General features: G+C 35.8%; 2 protein-coding genes across 2 annotated transcripts; both read left to right on the forward strand.

Annotated features, from left to right (window-relative positions):
• The first annotated feature begins 237 nt into the window (after positions 1 to 237).
• On the forward strand, positions 238 to 8,440 carry LOC144547943 (uncharacterized). Its single transcript, XM_078296631.1, has 2 exons — positions 238 to 432; positions 7,973 to 8,440. The coding sequence occupies exons 1-2, from the start codon at positions 376 to 378 to the stop codon at positions 8,438 to 8,440; spliced, it is 525 nt and encodes a 174-aa protein (XP_078152757.1). The 5' UTR covers positions 238 to 375.
• On the forward strand, positions 5,145 to 6,049 carry LOC144547729 (uncharacterized). Its single transcript, XM_078296432.1, has 2 exons — positions 5,145 to 5,559; positions 5,642 to 6,049. Exons 1-2 carry the CDS (start codon positions 5,446 to 5,448, stop codon positions 6,047 to 6,049), a joined length of 522 nt encoding a protein of 173 aa, XP_078152558.1. The 5' UTR covers positions 5,145 to 5,445.
• Positions 8,441 to 16,489: the final 8,049 nt, after the last annotated feature.

The following is a 16,489-nucleotide window of genomic DNA, read 5'->3' on the forward strand; positions in this document are numbered from 1 at the left end:
CGTCCCAAAAACGGAAATAAATCTGCTGTTATTCCAATGGAATAACAGGAACCTGTTATTCGGATCCCATCCGTTCAAATTTTTCATACACGAATCTGAATGAACAAGTTTTCTCATGCGTGATCTTAGCAAACATCAACGGTTCGAATCAGAATAACAGATTCCTGTTATTCCTTTGGAATAACAGCAGATTTATTCTCCCCAAAACCTTTTTTACAAAAAGCATAAACCCTCTTCGTCTCTTCGTTTCTCGGCGCAAGCTCGGCTCCCAATTCCCAAATCCATAACATTCCACAATTTCTTGTAAAATTTAACCTTCGCTCTTGAGTCCGTTAGATTCGAAGTTCCAGGCAAACACCGCTGGAACCAAACCCAATGGAAAATGACAACGAAGCACACTCGGCTCCGGTGAAAATTGAAGCTCTTGACGAAGTCCTCTCTGAGTCTCAGGAAGCGCCTCCTTCACCACAGCTGGCGGTTCAATTTCTGGTACCAGAATCTGAATGTGGAAACCTCGACCTACCACCGTCTCCACCTCCATTACCACTCCTCCCTGAGTCGGTGGAACCCGAAATTCATGATGTGCTCTCTATGGAGATGCCCCCACATGTACACCAAACCCTAAACCCTAAACCACTGAAGAAGAGGAGAAACATGAACCAGAAGCCCAATCAATTGATCAAGGCATGTAAAATTGAGATCGAGACGGTCCCACCTGTGAGTGGAACAGCTGAGATAGATACTCATGGAGAGGAACAAATGGAGGCCCAGCAGGGAAGCGTTCCAAGGAATTTGGAGACAAATGCCCCATCTGGAAGTGATACAACTGGACAAAGAGAAACCATAGCTCAGGATACTCCTTCAGGTGGGTCCCACTCTAATTTGAATTATTTTATTCTTATTTCGGTGCACCTATCAAATTTCTGGGAACTTAATTATTTGACATTTTGCCATGTAAACTCAAGTTTGCTTAGTATTTCTAAAAATTTTACTTAATCAAATTAATCTCATGTTAACACTTTTTGGGCCTTCTCTCATCATTTCTTCCTCTGCCTCTTACCACAAAATTGGAATCTTTGGTGACTTTTGCAAAACCTCAAATTTAATTATAAGCCTAACTTCAAGTATATGTTCCTGTTATTGCTTTGACGGTACTTATGCATACTCGGGCGGTCTTTCTGATGATGAAAATTGGCAGAAGATCCTGAGGCCACCATGAATCGTGGTCTCGGACATTTGCTCTTAGCCGGGTTAATAAATTGGAAGACAAACTTGAAGCTGGAAATTATAAGGACAACAAACTTGAAGAAGTCGGTCGAAGCCAAAGATACCGAGATTGCCAAGTTGTCTGAGATTAATGAGGAAGTTGAAAGGAAATTTACTACCTCGGTGCACAAGATTAAGAAGTTGGAGGAGAGGAATCGGGAGTTGGCGATGACGAATCATGAGTTGGCCTCAGATTTGTTGAAGAAGAGAGTAGGATTGACTCGGAAAAACACTACTATAGAAATGGACAATGTACACTGCATATTGTACACGAATTTGTCAATTTTATATAAAAACCGTGTAAAAATTATAATTTTTTGAAAGTCTGAAATATCTGTGGGATCTCTACATAGATATTTATTAAAAAAACATGTGTAGAAAGCCTTGAGAGAACTAAACGGACGTTTATTAGAAATTGTACACGGATTATTATTTGAATAACAGTGTAGAAAGCCTTGAGAGAGCTATACAGATATTTATTAAAGAACCGTGTAGAAAGGTAGACATTGTACACGGTTGTTTGTTTAAATAACTGTGTAGAAAGCTTAAGAGAGCTACACGGACATTTAATAAAGAGCCGTGTCGAAAGGTAGAGCAAAATATATTACATCGAAAATGATCCTAATACATCATACCAAAAGAAAGGATTCTCATACATATACCACAAATTTAAAGAAAAACTACAAAATAACAACAAAGTAAACAAAAAAAAAACTAACTTAATTAAACAACTCTAATACTACTTAACTATGGCTATAGTTTCACATTATTGACCCCCTCCTTCTAATCCAGGGGCGCTTTGGCCTGGCTAGATTGCCCTTGCTTATATAGGGCTTTGGTGGTGGGTGCGCCCTTGGGCTTCGCCGTGGCACATTTGTGGGGGGCCATGACCATGTCTTCTTTAAGTTGGTAGGAGGCATTTCGAAGCCGGGAGGGATTTCGGGATGGACTTCGGCAGGGACTTCAGGAGGGAATTAGAAATTGACATGAGGGACTTTGGGAGGGTTTGAGGGGGGCCATGGCTATGTCACATTATGGCCATGGCACATTTGAGGGGGGCGGTGGCACGACTATTTCTTCTTCTAAAACTTCTTCTTCCAAATCTCAATCGGCTGTGATCGAAACGGGGGAGTTTCTCAAATTATATAGAATTTTGAAGAGTCGTTTCGTCTTCTCCTCAGAATTAACAAAAAAACAACTTTTTGAATTACGTTGTGAAACTGTTCAAATTAAACGTTTAATTAAAAAGTGGATTCATACACGGACATTTTATTTAAATATAATTTATTTATTTCAGTTTAAATAATAATTTATTTATTTATTTAAATGCAATTTATTTATTTCAATTTAAATAATAACTGCAAAACTTAAAAATAAAAAAATAAAAAGGCACCTTTTTTTTTAAGTTTTGCATTTGAAAAATCTGAAATTTGGAAATTGGAAAATCTGGAAAATCTGAAAAACCTTGGTTTTTCACATAAGCAATTTATTTATTTAAGTTTATATAAAAAAAGCAACTCAAATGATTCTATACAGATATTTAATTAAACATCCGTGTAGAAAAGAATCTACATGGTTGTTTAATTAAACATCCGTGCAGCTCTCTTTGCATTTCTACACGGATGTTTACTTAAACGTTCATATAGAAAGGTTTTTGTACGCGGACTTTTAATTAAACGTCTGTATAGAAAAGGTGTATGCGCCTTCTCTTCCAAATTTTTCATAAGTTGCGCGCCTTGTCTCCCTCCTATCCAAACCCCCTTGTCTCCTCCTCTCTCTTCCTCTCCGTCTCCTTTCTCTCTTTCTCCGACAACACTTCGATTCCTCCTCTCCGCCGTGAGGCTTGCTTGCTGTTCTGGTGCGTGCTTGCTTACTTGCTATTCTGGTGTGCTGTTATGGTGCTTGCTTGCTTTGGAATCGATCGTTTTTATTCTCTCCCTCTCTCGCGCTAGCTTTAATCGGGTATTTTTCCGAGTTACCCCGTTTATTTGATTTTCTTGAGTAGTTAGAGTTGCCTTGATCGGGTTGTTGATTTTCCCGACAAGACACTGAATTGCGCCGTGGTGGCTGGTCTGAACTGTGCCTTATTCGGGTTGTTGATTTTCCCGACAAGGCAATGTGTTGCATTAGTTGATTAGTTGCTTATAATATAGGTGTTGCATTAGTTATTTTTTTGGTAACTTTAATGCATAATGCATATATGTATATATTGAAATAAATGTGTTTACATGCATAATGTTAGTTATCTTATACCAATTGTTATTCTTATATATATTTTCTTTACATATTAGTTGTATTTTTTCTTTACATATTAGTTGTATTTTTTTCTTTACATATTAGTTGTATTAATTGTTATATATTGTTATACATATTAGTTATATGTTTTCTTTACAAATTGTTATTGTTATTGTTATTGTTACATATATTTTCTAATAATAGAGTAATGCATGCATAATCAACTAATGCATGTATATAGAGTGATGCATGTATAATTGTTATTTTAGTGATTATTTTAGTAATGTATGTATAATTGTGCTTGTTTTCTAATAATGTTTCTTTTTTGTAGAAGGAACCATATCACATTCATGTGATGAGAATGTAGTTATGATGGAAGAAGAGGACCCGCAGGCTCAAAAAGAAAGAAGGAAAAGAGGTCCGACAATGTGCATATCCACCTCAAAGGCGAAGATCTTGGAAATCCAGTTCAAAAAAGACGGGTGTGCAAAAGGTGAAAATAGGATGAAGTACTCTAATTATTGTTCAAATTTAGCGAAGCAAAAGGCATCTATCTTGCAAGCGAGATGGGATAAGTTCGATAACAAAGATAAGGACGAATGGTGGAAAATTGCGAAGGTAAAGTACCTAACACTTCAATTTTTTATTTTGATTTTTGTACATAAACTTACATGCAGTAATTTTGGTGTCAATCAGGGTATATGGAACATCAAAGATGACAACCCAAAGATAAAGACAAAGACTTTGAAAATAATGACTGAAGGTTGGAAGCAATTCAAAAGCACGTTGAAAACAGACTTCATGGAGAGAGGGAGAAATCCGGTAGGATACTATCCTTGGCTGACACAAGAGGTGTGGGAGGAGTTTCAAGCTTTGAAACAAACAAAAGAATTCAAGGTATATAAATTTAGCTAACTTAGTTTTTGTTCTTTTTAGATATGTACTTATCTTCCTTAAACTAATTGATTTACTTTGATATGTAAAGAAAAAAAGTGACACGGGTAGGAGGATTGCGAAAATGAACAAGTACCCGCACAAATTAGGGTCAGGTGGTTACGAGGGAAAGTCGGAAGAATGGGCAAAAGTTCTAGAGAAAAACAAAAATTCTGACTCACCCGTGGTTAGGATCCAAAATTCTAGGGGCCAAGATTGGATCATGGGAAGATCCAAGTTAACTGCTGATGGGAAGATAGTACTCCTAGAATCCGTGCAACCCGTGGCTCATAAAATGGTAAGAGTTTTTTTTTATAACTTTGTGTTATTCAAAGAAAATTATAACTTTTATATACATTACTTAGTCTTTTGTTATAACTATATTTTTTATTAACAGTTGGAGGTTCAGGAGGAGGTAAATTTGGGATCACGGACTGTCGAAAGAGTGGATGATTCCTTGAGCGCAGCCCTCGGGAATCCAGAACACACGAGTCGAGTTAGGGGCAAAGGGGCCTACAAGGGCTGGAAGGAGGTATTCAATGGACCAAAACCTCGAAGAAGACCTCGTGCCAAACTCAACAAAGACGAGATAGCTGCGCAGGTACGCCAGGAGATACAAAAAGAGTACGACGCAAGGTTTGCTGAGATGGAATCAAGATTGTTGAACCAAATGCAATCTTTTACGTAGCCAATATCCAAGCACCCACCTCCTATTTCGCCAAGAATTCGGCGAAGTATTCAAGCATCCGAGATGCTGGTAGACGATTTGAATAATCTAAAGGTAATAAGTACTTGTTCATAATATAAAGGTAATTACTACTTGTTCATAAACTTATTAGACAATATTTCATTTTAAAAATAACTACATGCTGATAATTGCAGGAGGCCACAGCATGCAACCTCGTCGTGTTGCATGGTACTATTCATCTGACCGTTGCTAAGGGCATTGTACATCCAGGAGGCGATGCTCAGCTAAGGCCCAACCATGCCCGAGTACAGGTTGACTTAGTCATGGAGGGATGGGGACGCATACCTCTTCCTGTCCCTACTGAAGATATGCTGGTGCTTGATGATGCCCGTGCTGAGGTTGTCCAATGGCCCAAGAGTCAGATTATTTTGGATCAGGTAATCTCTAAATAATCAATATCTTTTGTTACATTCAAATCATTCTTTTGAAATACTTGAAAAGGTACAAAATTTAATACAGACACGAAGAAATCTTCCTGGAGATGATGCCACCACTACGGAGGAGGTAATGTCACCGGTACGGAGGGACAAAGAAACCGTCGTCGGGGCTAATGCGCCAGAATCACCAGACCGTCCTCTGCTCACCAAAGAAGAGTACGACCGTTTGCCTCGTGATTTAAAGGATCTCCACGACCGCTTGATGAAGCTACCCAGAGGCATGAAGGATATCATCATCCCTTTCCCACCAGAGATGTTTCTACACGAAGGCTGGGATGTCGTGCTGTCTTTCAAGGACTTCAAGGACTTACTACATGCCTCGTCAAGTGATAAATGGCTCGATGTGGGAGTCGTCACCATTTTTCTAATGTTAGTGACCAAAAATTATTTATATCATGTGTATAGCACTCAAATATATCTTCTAATGTAATATTATGATTTTTCAGGAAGCTAGTTCGAAACATTGATGCGATGAAGGAAAAGAAGAAGAACTTGTGTATATTTTTGGACCCCGGCAAACTTAATGCTACGGCACTGAAATATTCTGGGGATTCGTCTATCGAGTACATGTGTTTAGCGATGCATCGTGCTACTGCGGAGGAGAAGAAATTTATTCTCGTGCCATACCACCAGAGGTTACTTCTAACCTTAACTTATGTATTATTTATATTTTAATTAAAGAATTAGAAAAAACAAAATAAAAATGAAATATAAAAAAATGAAATCACACTATGAACTATAGGAAACACTTGTGTCACTATTATATGCTAAAATATACATGTCACTATTATATGCTAAAGTACTATAATTCTTCTCCTTTCACAGCGTACACTGGTGTTTGATTGTCATTGTGCCAACCCAAAATACTATTGTTATCCTAGATTCTTCAAAACCCAACGGAAACATCCCAATTGAGCAGTGCAAAGATATCTTCCCTTTTATAAAAAAAGTAAGCAATAATAATTCACTTGTTTTATTTTATTTCAATTATAACAAATTGTGTAATTGCTAATTACAGTCACTCAATTTTGTAAGGGCTTTTACGAAATAGTTTCCCCTTATATTTGGATTTGAATTTGAATTTGGTCGTTTTTATTGTATGATTATCTTTTTGAAATTAAAAATAATAAAATTAACTAATTGTACATCTCTTGTACTGTAGATACTTAAATTTAGAAGGTATTAAGAGACCCAAGACCAAGAGTTTCCCCTTAGGCAGTGCTCCACAAAGAAGAGGGGAAGGAATGAGAAGGGAGAGGACAGATAAACAGTTAATCTCCTCTTTTTATCAATTTGGAGATATCAAAATTTGAATAGTTTGTATATAAAATTCACCTCCTCTCCATTTTTCTTTTCTTCTCTACCCCTCAATAATTAACATCCTAGAGCAATTAAAGAGAGTCCGGTCATTTTGGAGCATACCATTAGGTTTAGGGAATTCGTATCCTCTCCGGTATTGCAGAGGATCACCCTCACTTTACGGTTTCAGATTCAATTTCAACCGGTTTGATATTCGGACTGCAATAGGGGGGCAGTATTTTTGGGCTTCGAGATTCGTGTCAAGTTATAAAGAACGGTTCAGATCTAGTAATTGTAAAAGATTTCCTTATCAGGTATTGGAGAGGATGTGAATTCTAGGTTTAGCGGTGGATTCAAGACTGATTATTTTCAACAGTCACGTGTCCTTTTTGCAATTAAGCCCAAAATAGTTCGGGAATTGGTCTTCTTAAATTGGTAAAACTTGTCAGTATGGGCATTTTTTCTATTCAAGCCCAACATAGTTTGGGTAATTGGGTTGGTCTTATTAAATAAATTGGTAAAAGGAGCTGTTTTCTTTTTTGTCGTGTTGCGACTAGCGAGTCTAGTCTCGTCTCATTAATCCAGACTCGTCAATTCTCATTCTCACTTCCCAAAAACGGAAATAAATCTGCTGTTATACAATGGAATAACAGGAACCTGTTATTCCGATCCCATCCATTCAAATTTCCCATACACGAATCTTAATGAACAAGTTTTTTCATGCGTGATCTTAACAAAGATCAACGGTTCAAATCCAAATAACAGATTCCTGTTATTCCTTTGGACCTACAGCAGATTTTCCCTTTTTCCCCCAAAAACCTTTTTACAAAAAGCATAAACCCTCTTCGTCTCTTCGTTTCTCGGCGCAAGCTCGGCTCCCAATTCCCAAATCAATCACATTCCACAATTTCTTCTAAAATTTAACCTTCGTTCTTGAGTCGGTTAGATTCGAAGTTCCAGGCAAACACCGCTGGAACCAAGCCCAATGGAAAATGACAACGAAGCACACTCGGCTCCAGTGAAAATTGAAGCTCTTGACGAAGTCCTCTCTGAGTCTCAGGCAGCGCCTCCTTCACCACAGCTGGCGGTTCATTTTCTGGTACCAGAATCTGGATGTGCAAACCTCGACCTACCACCGTCTCCACCTCCATTACCATTCGTCTCTGAGTCGATGGAAATGGGCTCACCTGGATTCCAAATTACAGATAAGCCACTGAATAAGAAGCCTCAAAACATGAACTGGAAACCTGGCCAATCGATCAAGGCATGTAAAATTGAGGTCGAGACGGTCCCACTTGTGAGTGGAACAGCTGAGATAGATACTGAGGGAGAGGAACAAATGGAAGCCCAGCAAATGGATGGGAATTACAGGGAAGATGAGGTATCAGACAGATCACCGGCAGAGATGGCCCCGCAGGGAAGCCTTCCAAGGAATTTGGAGACACAAGCCCCATCTCAGGGTCAAAGAGGAACGATAACTCGGGATACTCCTTCGGGTGGGTCCCACTCTAATTTATATTAAATTATTTTCTGTTTGTGTAGATGGTTTAGTAAACATGTCTATTTAGATAAATTGATCATGCACCTACCAAACTTCTGTTGTTAGATATTTCCCCTGAGAACTTCATTATTTGATATTTCGCCATGAAAATTCAAAGTTTGCTTCGTATTTTGAAAAGGTTCAATTAAGCCAAATTAATCTCATGTAAATCATTAATAGAACTATGATTGTTAGTTGGCATCTAGATTCTCCTTCCTTGTTAAATCATCACTTAACACTTTTTTGGGCCTTCTCTCATCATTTCTTCTTCCTCTGCCTCTTACCACAAAATTGGAACCTTTGGTGATTTTTGCAAAACCTCAAATTTAATTATAAGCCTGACTTCAAGTACATGTTCGCCGGTCACTTCAGATCAGTCAAGCACTCCTGAATGGGTGTTTCAGGATGATGGTAGAAGGAGGTGTGTTTTGCGTCATTCTCTACGAGAGGTACCTGAGGCATGGAAACTGAACGGTCTAGAACTTGATAACCTAGAATCGGGAGTTGCAGCTGGCAAGAGAAAGAGAAGTACGAAGGGGCGAGGTCTGGCCAAGCCTCGTGACCCGGCTGGACCAGCTGACAGACCAGTGCTGATGGTGGTGGGAGACAGGGAGTTCACATCGGAGCCATTGTGCAAAAAAGTGATTTCCACAGTAAGGCTTCTAACATTGGCGAACCTTCCAGGACCATATAGGTCTTACAACATGTTTCCATCAAGGGTCAGGTTAGAAATCTTAAGGCAATTCTTGCAGCGATATTCATGGAAAGAGGGGGAAGATGTCGGGCGGTGCCTTGATGTCTTTGAGGGAATAGCTGTAGAGGCATACGGCCGTTGTCTCTCCGATACAAGGAGCGTGTTGGATGATAAATATCAACAAGATAAGGAGGTATGGAAACAGCATCCTCCAATTTGGTGCAATAATGTAGAAATTTGGGAGGGGCTGTGCAATATATGGGCTAGTCCAATATGGGAGAATCAATCGAGCACCAACCGTGATAACAGAACCAAGAAGGGTCGTGAACCCAGTTATGTGGGGGGTTCTAGGAGCACATTCAGACACAAGCAAGCGATGGTATTGCCTTTTTATTAAATAATTACCAATTTAAAAACTATAACGCAACTATTCAAGATTGAGTAAAATTGCTTAATTAATGTGTTGAATTTTTCACTAACATTTACTTGTTTTAATTATTTAAATTATAGATATCTGAGAAGGGAGCACCTGTGGACTTGAAGGAAGTATTTGATCGAACCCACATGAAGAAAATTGGGGAAAAAAAGGTTTATGTCAACACGAGAGCACACGACACCATGGTAAGACAATTTACAATAACAAAAACAATCTTATTTGCTTAACCTTGTTCCATACTTGTGTCATGTATAGTTACCAGACCAAGAACATACTTGCGTTTTGTGCCTCTGGTATTAGTTTTATAAAATGAAGTTCCTCATTCTACAAAACTTTTGTATAAATCACAAAACAGCAAAGTTTCAATTTTTGAGTTGGTATCATAGACTTGCATGAAGAAATCAAGCTCTAAAAAATTTTCAATTAAACCTATGCATGAAGTAAATGTGCATGTTGTTCTAAATTATAAAAGACTAGTCATTAACTGCAATCTCTAAAATATATTTTTCGGTAAAAGTCTAACCACTTCTTTGTACTCTTTTAAGGTCGCGTATGTTGAACTTAGAAAAAAGCATGGGAATACAATGACTGAAGAAGCTTTATGGGAGCTTGCTGCCAAAGGTGAGAAGAAAGGCCGGTTATTCGGCTTTGGCAACAAGTCAAGGATGTCCAAAGCCAATCGAGAATTGGAGGTAATTGAGGCATCAAATCTTACCAAGAGCACAGCCACCTCTGCGGAAGATTGCGAAAGAAAATTCACACAATCAGAGGTGGCTAACTTAGTTGCGAAGGAGTTAGCAGCTGCACATGAGAAATATGCTAAGGACATGGAAGCTCAAGAGAAATTGTACAAAGCTGAACTGGAAAAGGTAGTTGGAGATGCATCCTTCAACAAAAGGTGTTTCGATGCGCTATTCAAGCACAATGGCATCCCGATGCCCAATCCTAGTGTAAGTTTCACAACATACCATTAATTTGAGATGATTATTGACATTGGTACAATAATGTTGGATATTTTTTACTTACATGTTATATTTCTTCTATTTGCTTTGTAGGAGGGTTCATCAAATATAATGGCTAGTGGGGGAGGTGTTGGAGGGGGAGAGGAGAATCAACAATAATTCAAGCTGAGAATGTGAACTGAGTGTGAATGTGAAAATTAGACTCTGGATATAAGTCAACTTTTGAGTTACTTTAGAGAAGTGGTTAGATTAATGTGAAAATTAGACTCTTAATTTTAACTGAGCCGGATTTAGATTAAATCAGACTTGGCTTGATTTTTGGTAACTAAAACTGGACGTGTTTGGAAATAGTGGTGTTATTTTTTTTTTTGAAGAAGAAGAAAAAAACAAGGGTGTGGCCCATTTTCGCCTTTTTTTTTTCATTGTGACAATGTTTTGGTTTACGAGGGGGTGCACCAGCGGCCTTAAAATCACAAGAAGAAAGTGAATGTACCAAATTTGGTAAGTTTCTCTTGTTAGATGGACTTAAATGAAAGGTTGGAATTTTGAATTTGATGAATCGATTGGAAGACTTGTTGCTTTTAATCACAAGATAATAGCGCGGAGTCTAGCATGCATGGAAACCGAATGTTGAATTATTCAGTTGATCAAACTTTGATCAAATTAAATCTGAATAATTCACAAAAAATTTTCAAAACATTTTTTTGGGTTTGTTTTTTTTTTTTTTGCTCTCTTATAGAACTGAGATCTCTAGTCTGGATAATTTTGAATTATACCTGAATTATTCCCGAATCACGAATTTTTGATCTCGTCAAATTGAACCCGAATAATTCATTTGTCAGTATGGTCATTATCTAGGCGACGGTGGTTATAAAGCAGTATATACGACGGTCCTCAAACAAGAAATGGTTATGATAATTTTAAAATTTGTGATTTAGTAAGAGGATGATAGACCAGATTACTAAAGATTGGTGCCTGTTATATATATAGTTCTTAACGAAGAGACCAATGAACATAAATTCTATTATGGGGAACCAAATAGCCGTAAAAATTAATAATAAAAGTCTTTTTAATTTCTTAGAATAAAAAATAATGTTAAAATTCAACTAATTAATTGAAATATTTCGTCGGTATTGTCAAATATGCTATTTTGTAAGAATAATTGAAACCTTTAGTCATGTGACCTTGTGCATGCCTTATTTTGTAAGAATAATTTTAATTTGGTCGGTAAAAAATATAGAGGCTTTAACGGACCATATTCTGTGAATAAAACAGGGTTATAGGAGGCCCTAAGCAGGGGTTAAATCCGGGCCTAAACAAAATGGGTTCTCTAACGGACTTTATCACCGTAGGCCCATTAAAAAATATCCTGGCCCATTAAGTCTACTAAATAGCAATCCTAATTTAAGTTTATGAAAATTTTACCAGAGCTTCCTCGGCTATGCCCATGGACATAGGAATTCGGATCAATTCGGTTTTTAGTGGAATGCAAACTCAAAGGTTGAGTTACTTTAGGAGATCTGAAATCTGAATGTAGAGTATCGAAAATCTATTTAATATCCACATTTTCAATCGAGTCAAAACTTTTTCAAAATCTATTTAAAATATAGAGAGTCTTTTTTAAAATTTATTCAAATATAAAATAAATAGTTCAGATTTAAGGGGTGATTCATGTTACTTCGTTGTGAGTTTATTTTGTTCAAATACAAAGAATTATACATTTTTTTTTTTTTACTACGGTATAGTGTGTTGGCTTGTGCTATAATATTCCACTTGTATGTTTGATTAAATTTGCAAAACATATATAAATTGTATTTTACAGTTTTTCTTCTTAAGACATACAAGTTCTTGACAATAAAAATTCAATAATTATACATCAAAAGTGAATTGAAATTGCAATATAAATCAAGGATATAGTCATAAAGCACAAAACATTGGACAGCAGAAGCATCATCTTTAGATTAGGATATTCAATCTGTAAAATTGATAAAATAAGACTAAGAATGACCTAAGTGAGGTCTACCATTACAATGGAATAAATAAATCCTCAACTAAGTCTCTGATGATTTAAATCAATTAGAACCGTCACCTGACGATCAGCATTCCTAATGACCTAATTCATACCGTCAAATCTATCTATGATTTTGTAAATTTAAAGAAGATAGAGGTTAGAGTAGGAAATCTGTTTGGTCTTTGAAGATATTTTTAGGACGTGTTCGGAAAGATTTATGCGAAGGGAAGTGAAGAGAACAGAAGGGAGAACGATTCTAACCGTATTCGGTTACTTGCTACAGAACAACAAAATCATAAGAGAAGGATGGAGAGAAAAGGCAACGGAGGTGAAGTCTCTATATAAATTCACTGATTTTTCTTACCCCAAATCAGAATGTAAGAAATGAAGATTTTACGCTATCTTCTGACGGACCACACATTTCACACATTTAAATTATAGAGATCAATTATATAAAATTTTCATACTAATGATGGGGGTAATTATATAATACACATGCCATTTTACTCTACTTTATATAAAAAATCACACATAAATACAAAAAAAAAAAGCAAAGTCTTTTTTTTTTGGTTATTTTTTTTTTAAGGTGGCTTTAAATGCACGCTAACAATTTAATTGATAAAAAATGGACTTATTATAACGGGTCAAATGACCCTCCTTCTTAGATCTAAACTCATTTATTCTCATGAAATCACGTAAACGACTCTAATTAACTAATCACGCTTATCTACTCTAAAAAACACCATATTACCTCTTTCTCCATCTCTATCTACGATCGGATCCACTTTCGTTCGATAACCGCCGCGCTCCGACGACCGGATTGCTCGCGCTCCGATCAAGATGACGATAAATACTCTACGCTTCGAGCTCCAACGATACCACACTTTCGGCTTCGATCGGTTCCACTCGGCTCGGCTCCCTCCCCTCTCCCTCATTCTCTTATTCGTTTGAGGAGATAGAGACGAGAGAGAGGGAAGGATATCAATATGCCGTTCAAGAAAACTAGAAGTGGGAGGAACGGAATGGAGAAGTGGAAGAGAATAAAGAAAAGAACGGTGACGCCTAGGGTTTCTCTCTTTTTTTTTTCCTCCCTTGCGCACAGTTTTGCTAACATACTCTTTTTGGAGAAGGTCCCAAGTTCGAATCCGGGCTTACACAAACTTCTTTATTTTAAAATGGGGTTCATGTTGTCAAAAATCTTTTCATTTCCCAAAGAAACAAATAATTTGTATAATCTGCGTCAACTCAAAATCAGTCTTGTAATGAGATTCATGCATGTTCCAAAAATCTTTTCATTTCCCAAAGGATTTACAATCTGCGTTAACTCAAAATTTTGATATTTGTCAATATATACTGCATGACATTTGTTTATATTTTGTTATATAATTATACTTGTTGGCACTCAATGTATATATGATACAGGGGAAAACAATTTCAATTAAAACGATTGATTGATCATTTAATTCTTTTGAAATGTTTTTGTTATAAGTTGGAAGATATTGAATTATAATTGGACATATTTAAAATGTTTTGTAATAAATAGGATCCAAATTATATTATACTTGAGGAAGATGAATTATAACGATTATATATAATTGTGGTTGTATCAATATATAGGATTATGTTTATTATATATTATTCCTTATAAGTTCGTATATATATTATCAGTAAAATTTGAGCTTGAATACATTCTATCCGATAAGAAATCACATTAATTAATTTATTTAAATTCTTTGATCTTTTGGGAAATGAAAAGATTTTTGGAAACATGAACCTCATTAAAAGACTGATTTTCAATTAACGCGGATTATACAAAAAAAATTATTCTTTGGAATATGAAACTTTTTTTTGGGAACATGAACTCATTAATAACGCAAATCACTTGTGTTTTTTTGGGAAATGCGGTATCTTTCTCATCAGGCATTGCCGCTTAATTTTTTGTGTCAGAAAAGTCTCGCTCGCTGAATAGTGAATTGAGTATTTAATATGTACAACTTTATTTATTCTAAAGCAACTCAAAGATTGTGTTTGGATCTGGACCGTCTCCACAGAAGACTTGGTTTCATTTTCTCCAACCTTGACATGAACGTCTGGATTATAAGTCAACTTTTGTGTTACTTTAGAGAAAACTGTTACTTTATTCAATTTTCTTTCAAGTACGGCTCATAATTTAATTTTATTTGTAGAAATTTATTAAGGTGTATCTTTTACAGCTTGATCCAAATTTATTTTTTCATATTCAAGATCGCAAGTTAATTTGAAAGAATGATGTTGTACATATATTTTCTTAATATTTTTAAAAGTCCGGCGCATTATGTATTGTTCGTAACATGATAACATTTTAATTGAAATATGTTGTTAATATTTTCGATTAAAATATGTTGTGTATAATTTTAAAATACGTCGTCACAATCGAATAAAATGTATTGTTCGTAACAAGGTAGGATATATCTTTTTTTAAAATAAATCATTCATTTTTCTTTGAGAACTATATATAGAGCGTGCATAAACTTACACGTCATATATATATATCAATTTAACTGAGCTGGATTTAGATTAAATTATAGAGTTTACGAGGGGGTGCACCTGCGGCCTTATAATCACAAGAAGGAAGTAAATGTACTAAAATTGGTAAGTTTCTCCAGTTCGAGGGACTTAAATGAAAGGTTGGAATTTTGAATTTGATGGATCGATTGGAACATTGGAACACTTGTTGCTTTTAATCACAAGATAATAGCGCGGAGTCTAGCATGCATGGCAAGCGGTCATTAACATAATTACAAGATTCGCAAATTAAATTCGAATTAAACTCGAATAATTCATTTGTCTGGTGATGCCGAACCGAATATCGAATTATTCAGTTGACCAAACTTTAACCAAATTAAATCCGAATAAATCGCAAATTTTTCCCAACATATTTTTTTTTTGTTCTTTTGTTTTTTTATTCTCTTGCAGGACAGATCTCTAGTCTGAATAATTCATTTGTCACTATGGTCATTATCTAGGCGACGGTGATTATAAAGCAGTATATATGACGGTCCTCAAACTTTTCTACAAGACAAGAAATGGTTATGATAATTTTAAAATTTGTGATTTAGTAAGAGAAGATGATAAACCAGATTACTAAAGATCGGTGCTTGTTATATATATAGTTCTTAATTAATGAAGAGACCGATGAACATAAATTCTATTATGGGGAACCAAATAGCTGTAGAAATTAATAATAAAAGTCTTTTTAATTTCTTAGAATAAAAAAATAATGTTAAAATTCAACTAATTAATATTGAAAAACTAGAACAATTTATTATGGAATGATAAATGCTCTATTTAAGCTTTATATGCTTAAATGAGGAAAACGCAGATGATCATGCATGTATCTATTAATTTTGTATTGTTTGTAACTAATATATAGCATAATCAATTGTAATATTTCGTCGGTATTGTCAAATATGCTAGAGGCATTACGTTTTTCATTAAATAAATCATTCTTTCTCTTGAGCGACTTTATTGTAAGCGTGCATGTACATAATAATTAACGAGCAGCATGAGCATATCACAACACAGTCCGACATTAAGTGCCAGTGCTGCTGACAAACAAAGAGAGTACTTAATTTTAAGAGACAACTCCAGTACATAATTAAGACAACAATGGTTACTCAAAAATACTAATTTAGAATTCCAAAACAGAGATTACTGACATGAGTTATACATAAAAACCATCCTACACAATTAATGGCCATCATCTTTGTAACAGTTCAGCTTTCGAACACGGAAATTTATGTACCTTCAAGAAAAATGTGTTTCAATATGGAAATGTGCATTAACAAGTATATTATGGACATTTGTAATTTTGGTAATTGAAAATTTATGCACTTCAATTAATGCTTAAATAAGAAAATAGATAATTGTAAATTCCTTGACAAATATA

This window comes from Carex rostrata, chromosome 32 (assembly GCF_964058835.1).
Source record: "Carex rostrata chromosome 32, lpCarRost1.2, whole genome shotgun sequence".
Taxonomy (NCBI): Eukaryota; Viridiplantae; Streptophyta; class Magnoliopsida; order Poales; family Cyperaceae; genus Carex; species Carex rostrata.

Coding starts and splice junctions, on each gene's coding strand:
- LOC144547943 (XM_078296631.1), top strand. CDS start 376: ATGGAAAATGACAACGAAGCACACTCGGCTCCGGTGAAAATTGAAGCT. Junction 433..7,972: donor AAATTGAAGCTCTTGACGAA/GTCCTCTCTGAG, acceptor GTCCTCTCTGAG/TCTCAGGCAGCGCCTCCTTC.
- LOC144547729 (XM_078296432.1), top strand. CDS start 5,446: ATGGAGGGATGGGGACGCATACCTCTTCCTGTCCCTACTGAAGATATG. Junction 5,560..5,641: donor GTCAGATTATTTTGGATCAG/GTAATCTCTAAA, acceptor AATTTAATACAG/ACACGAAGAAATCTTCCTGG.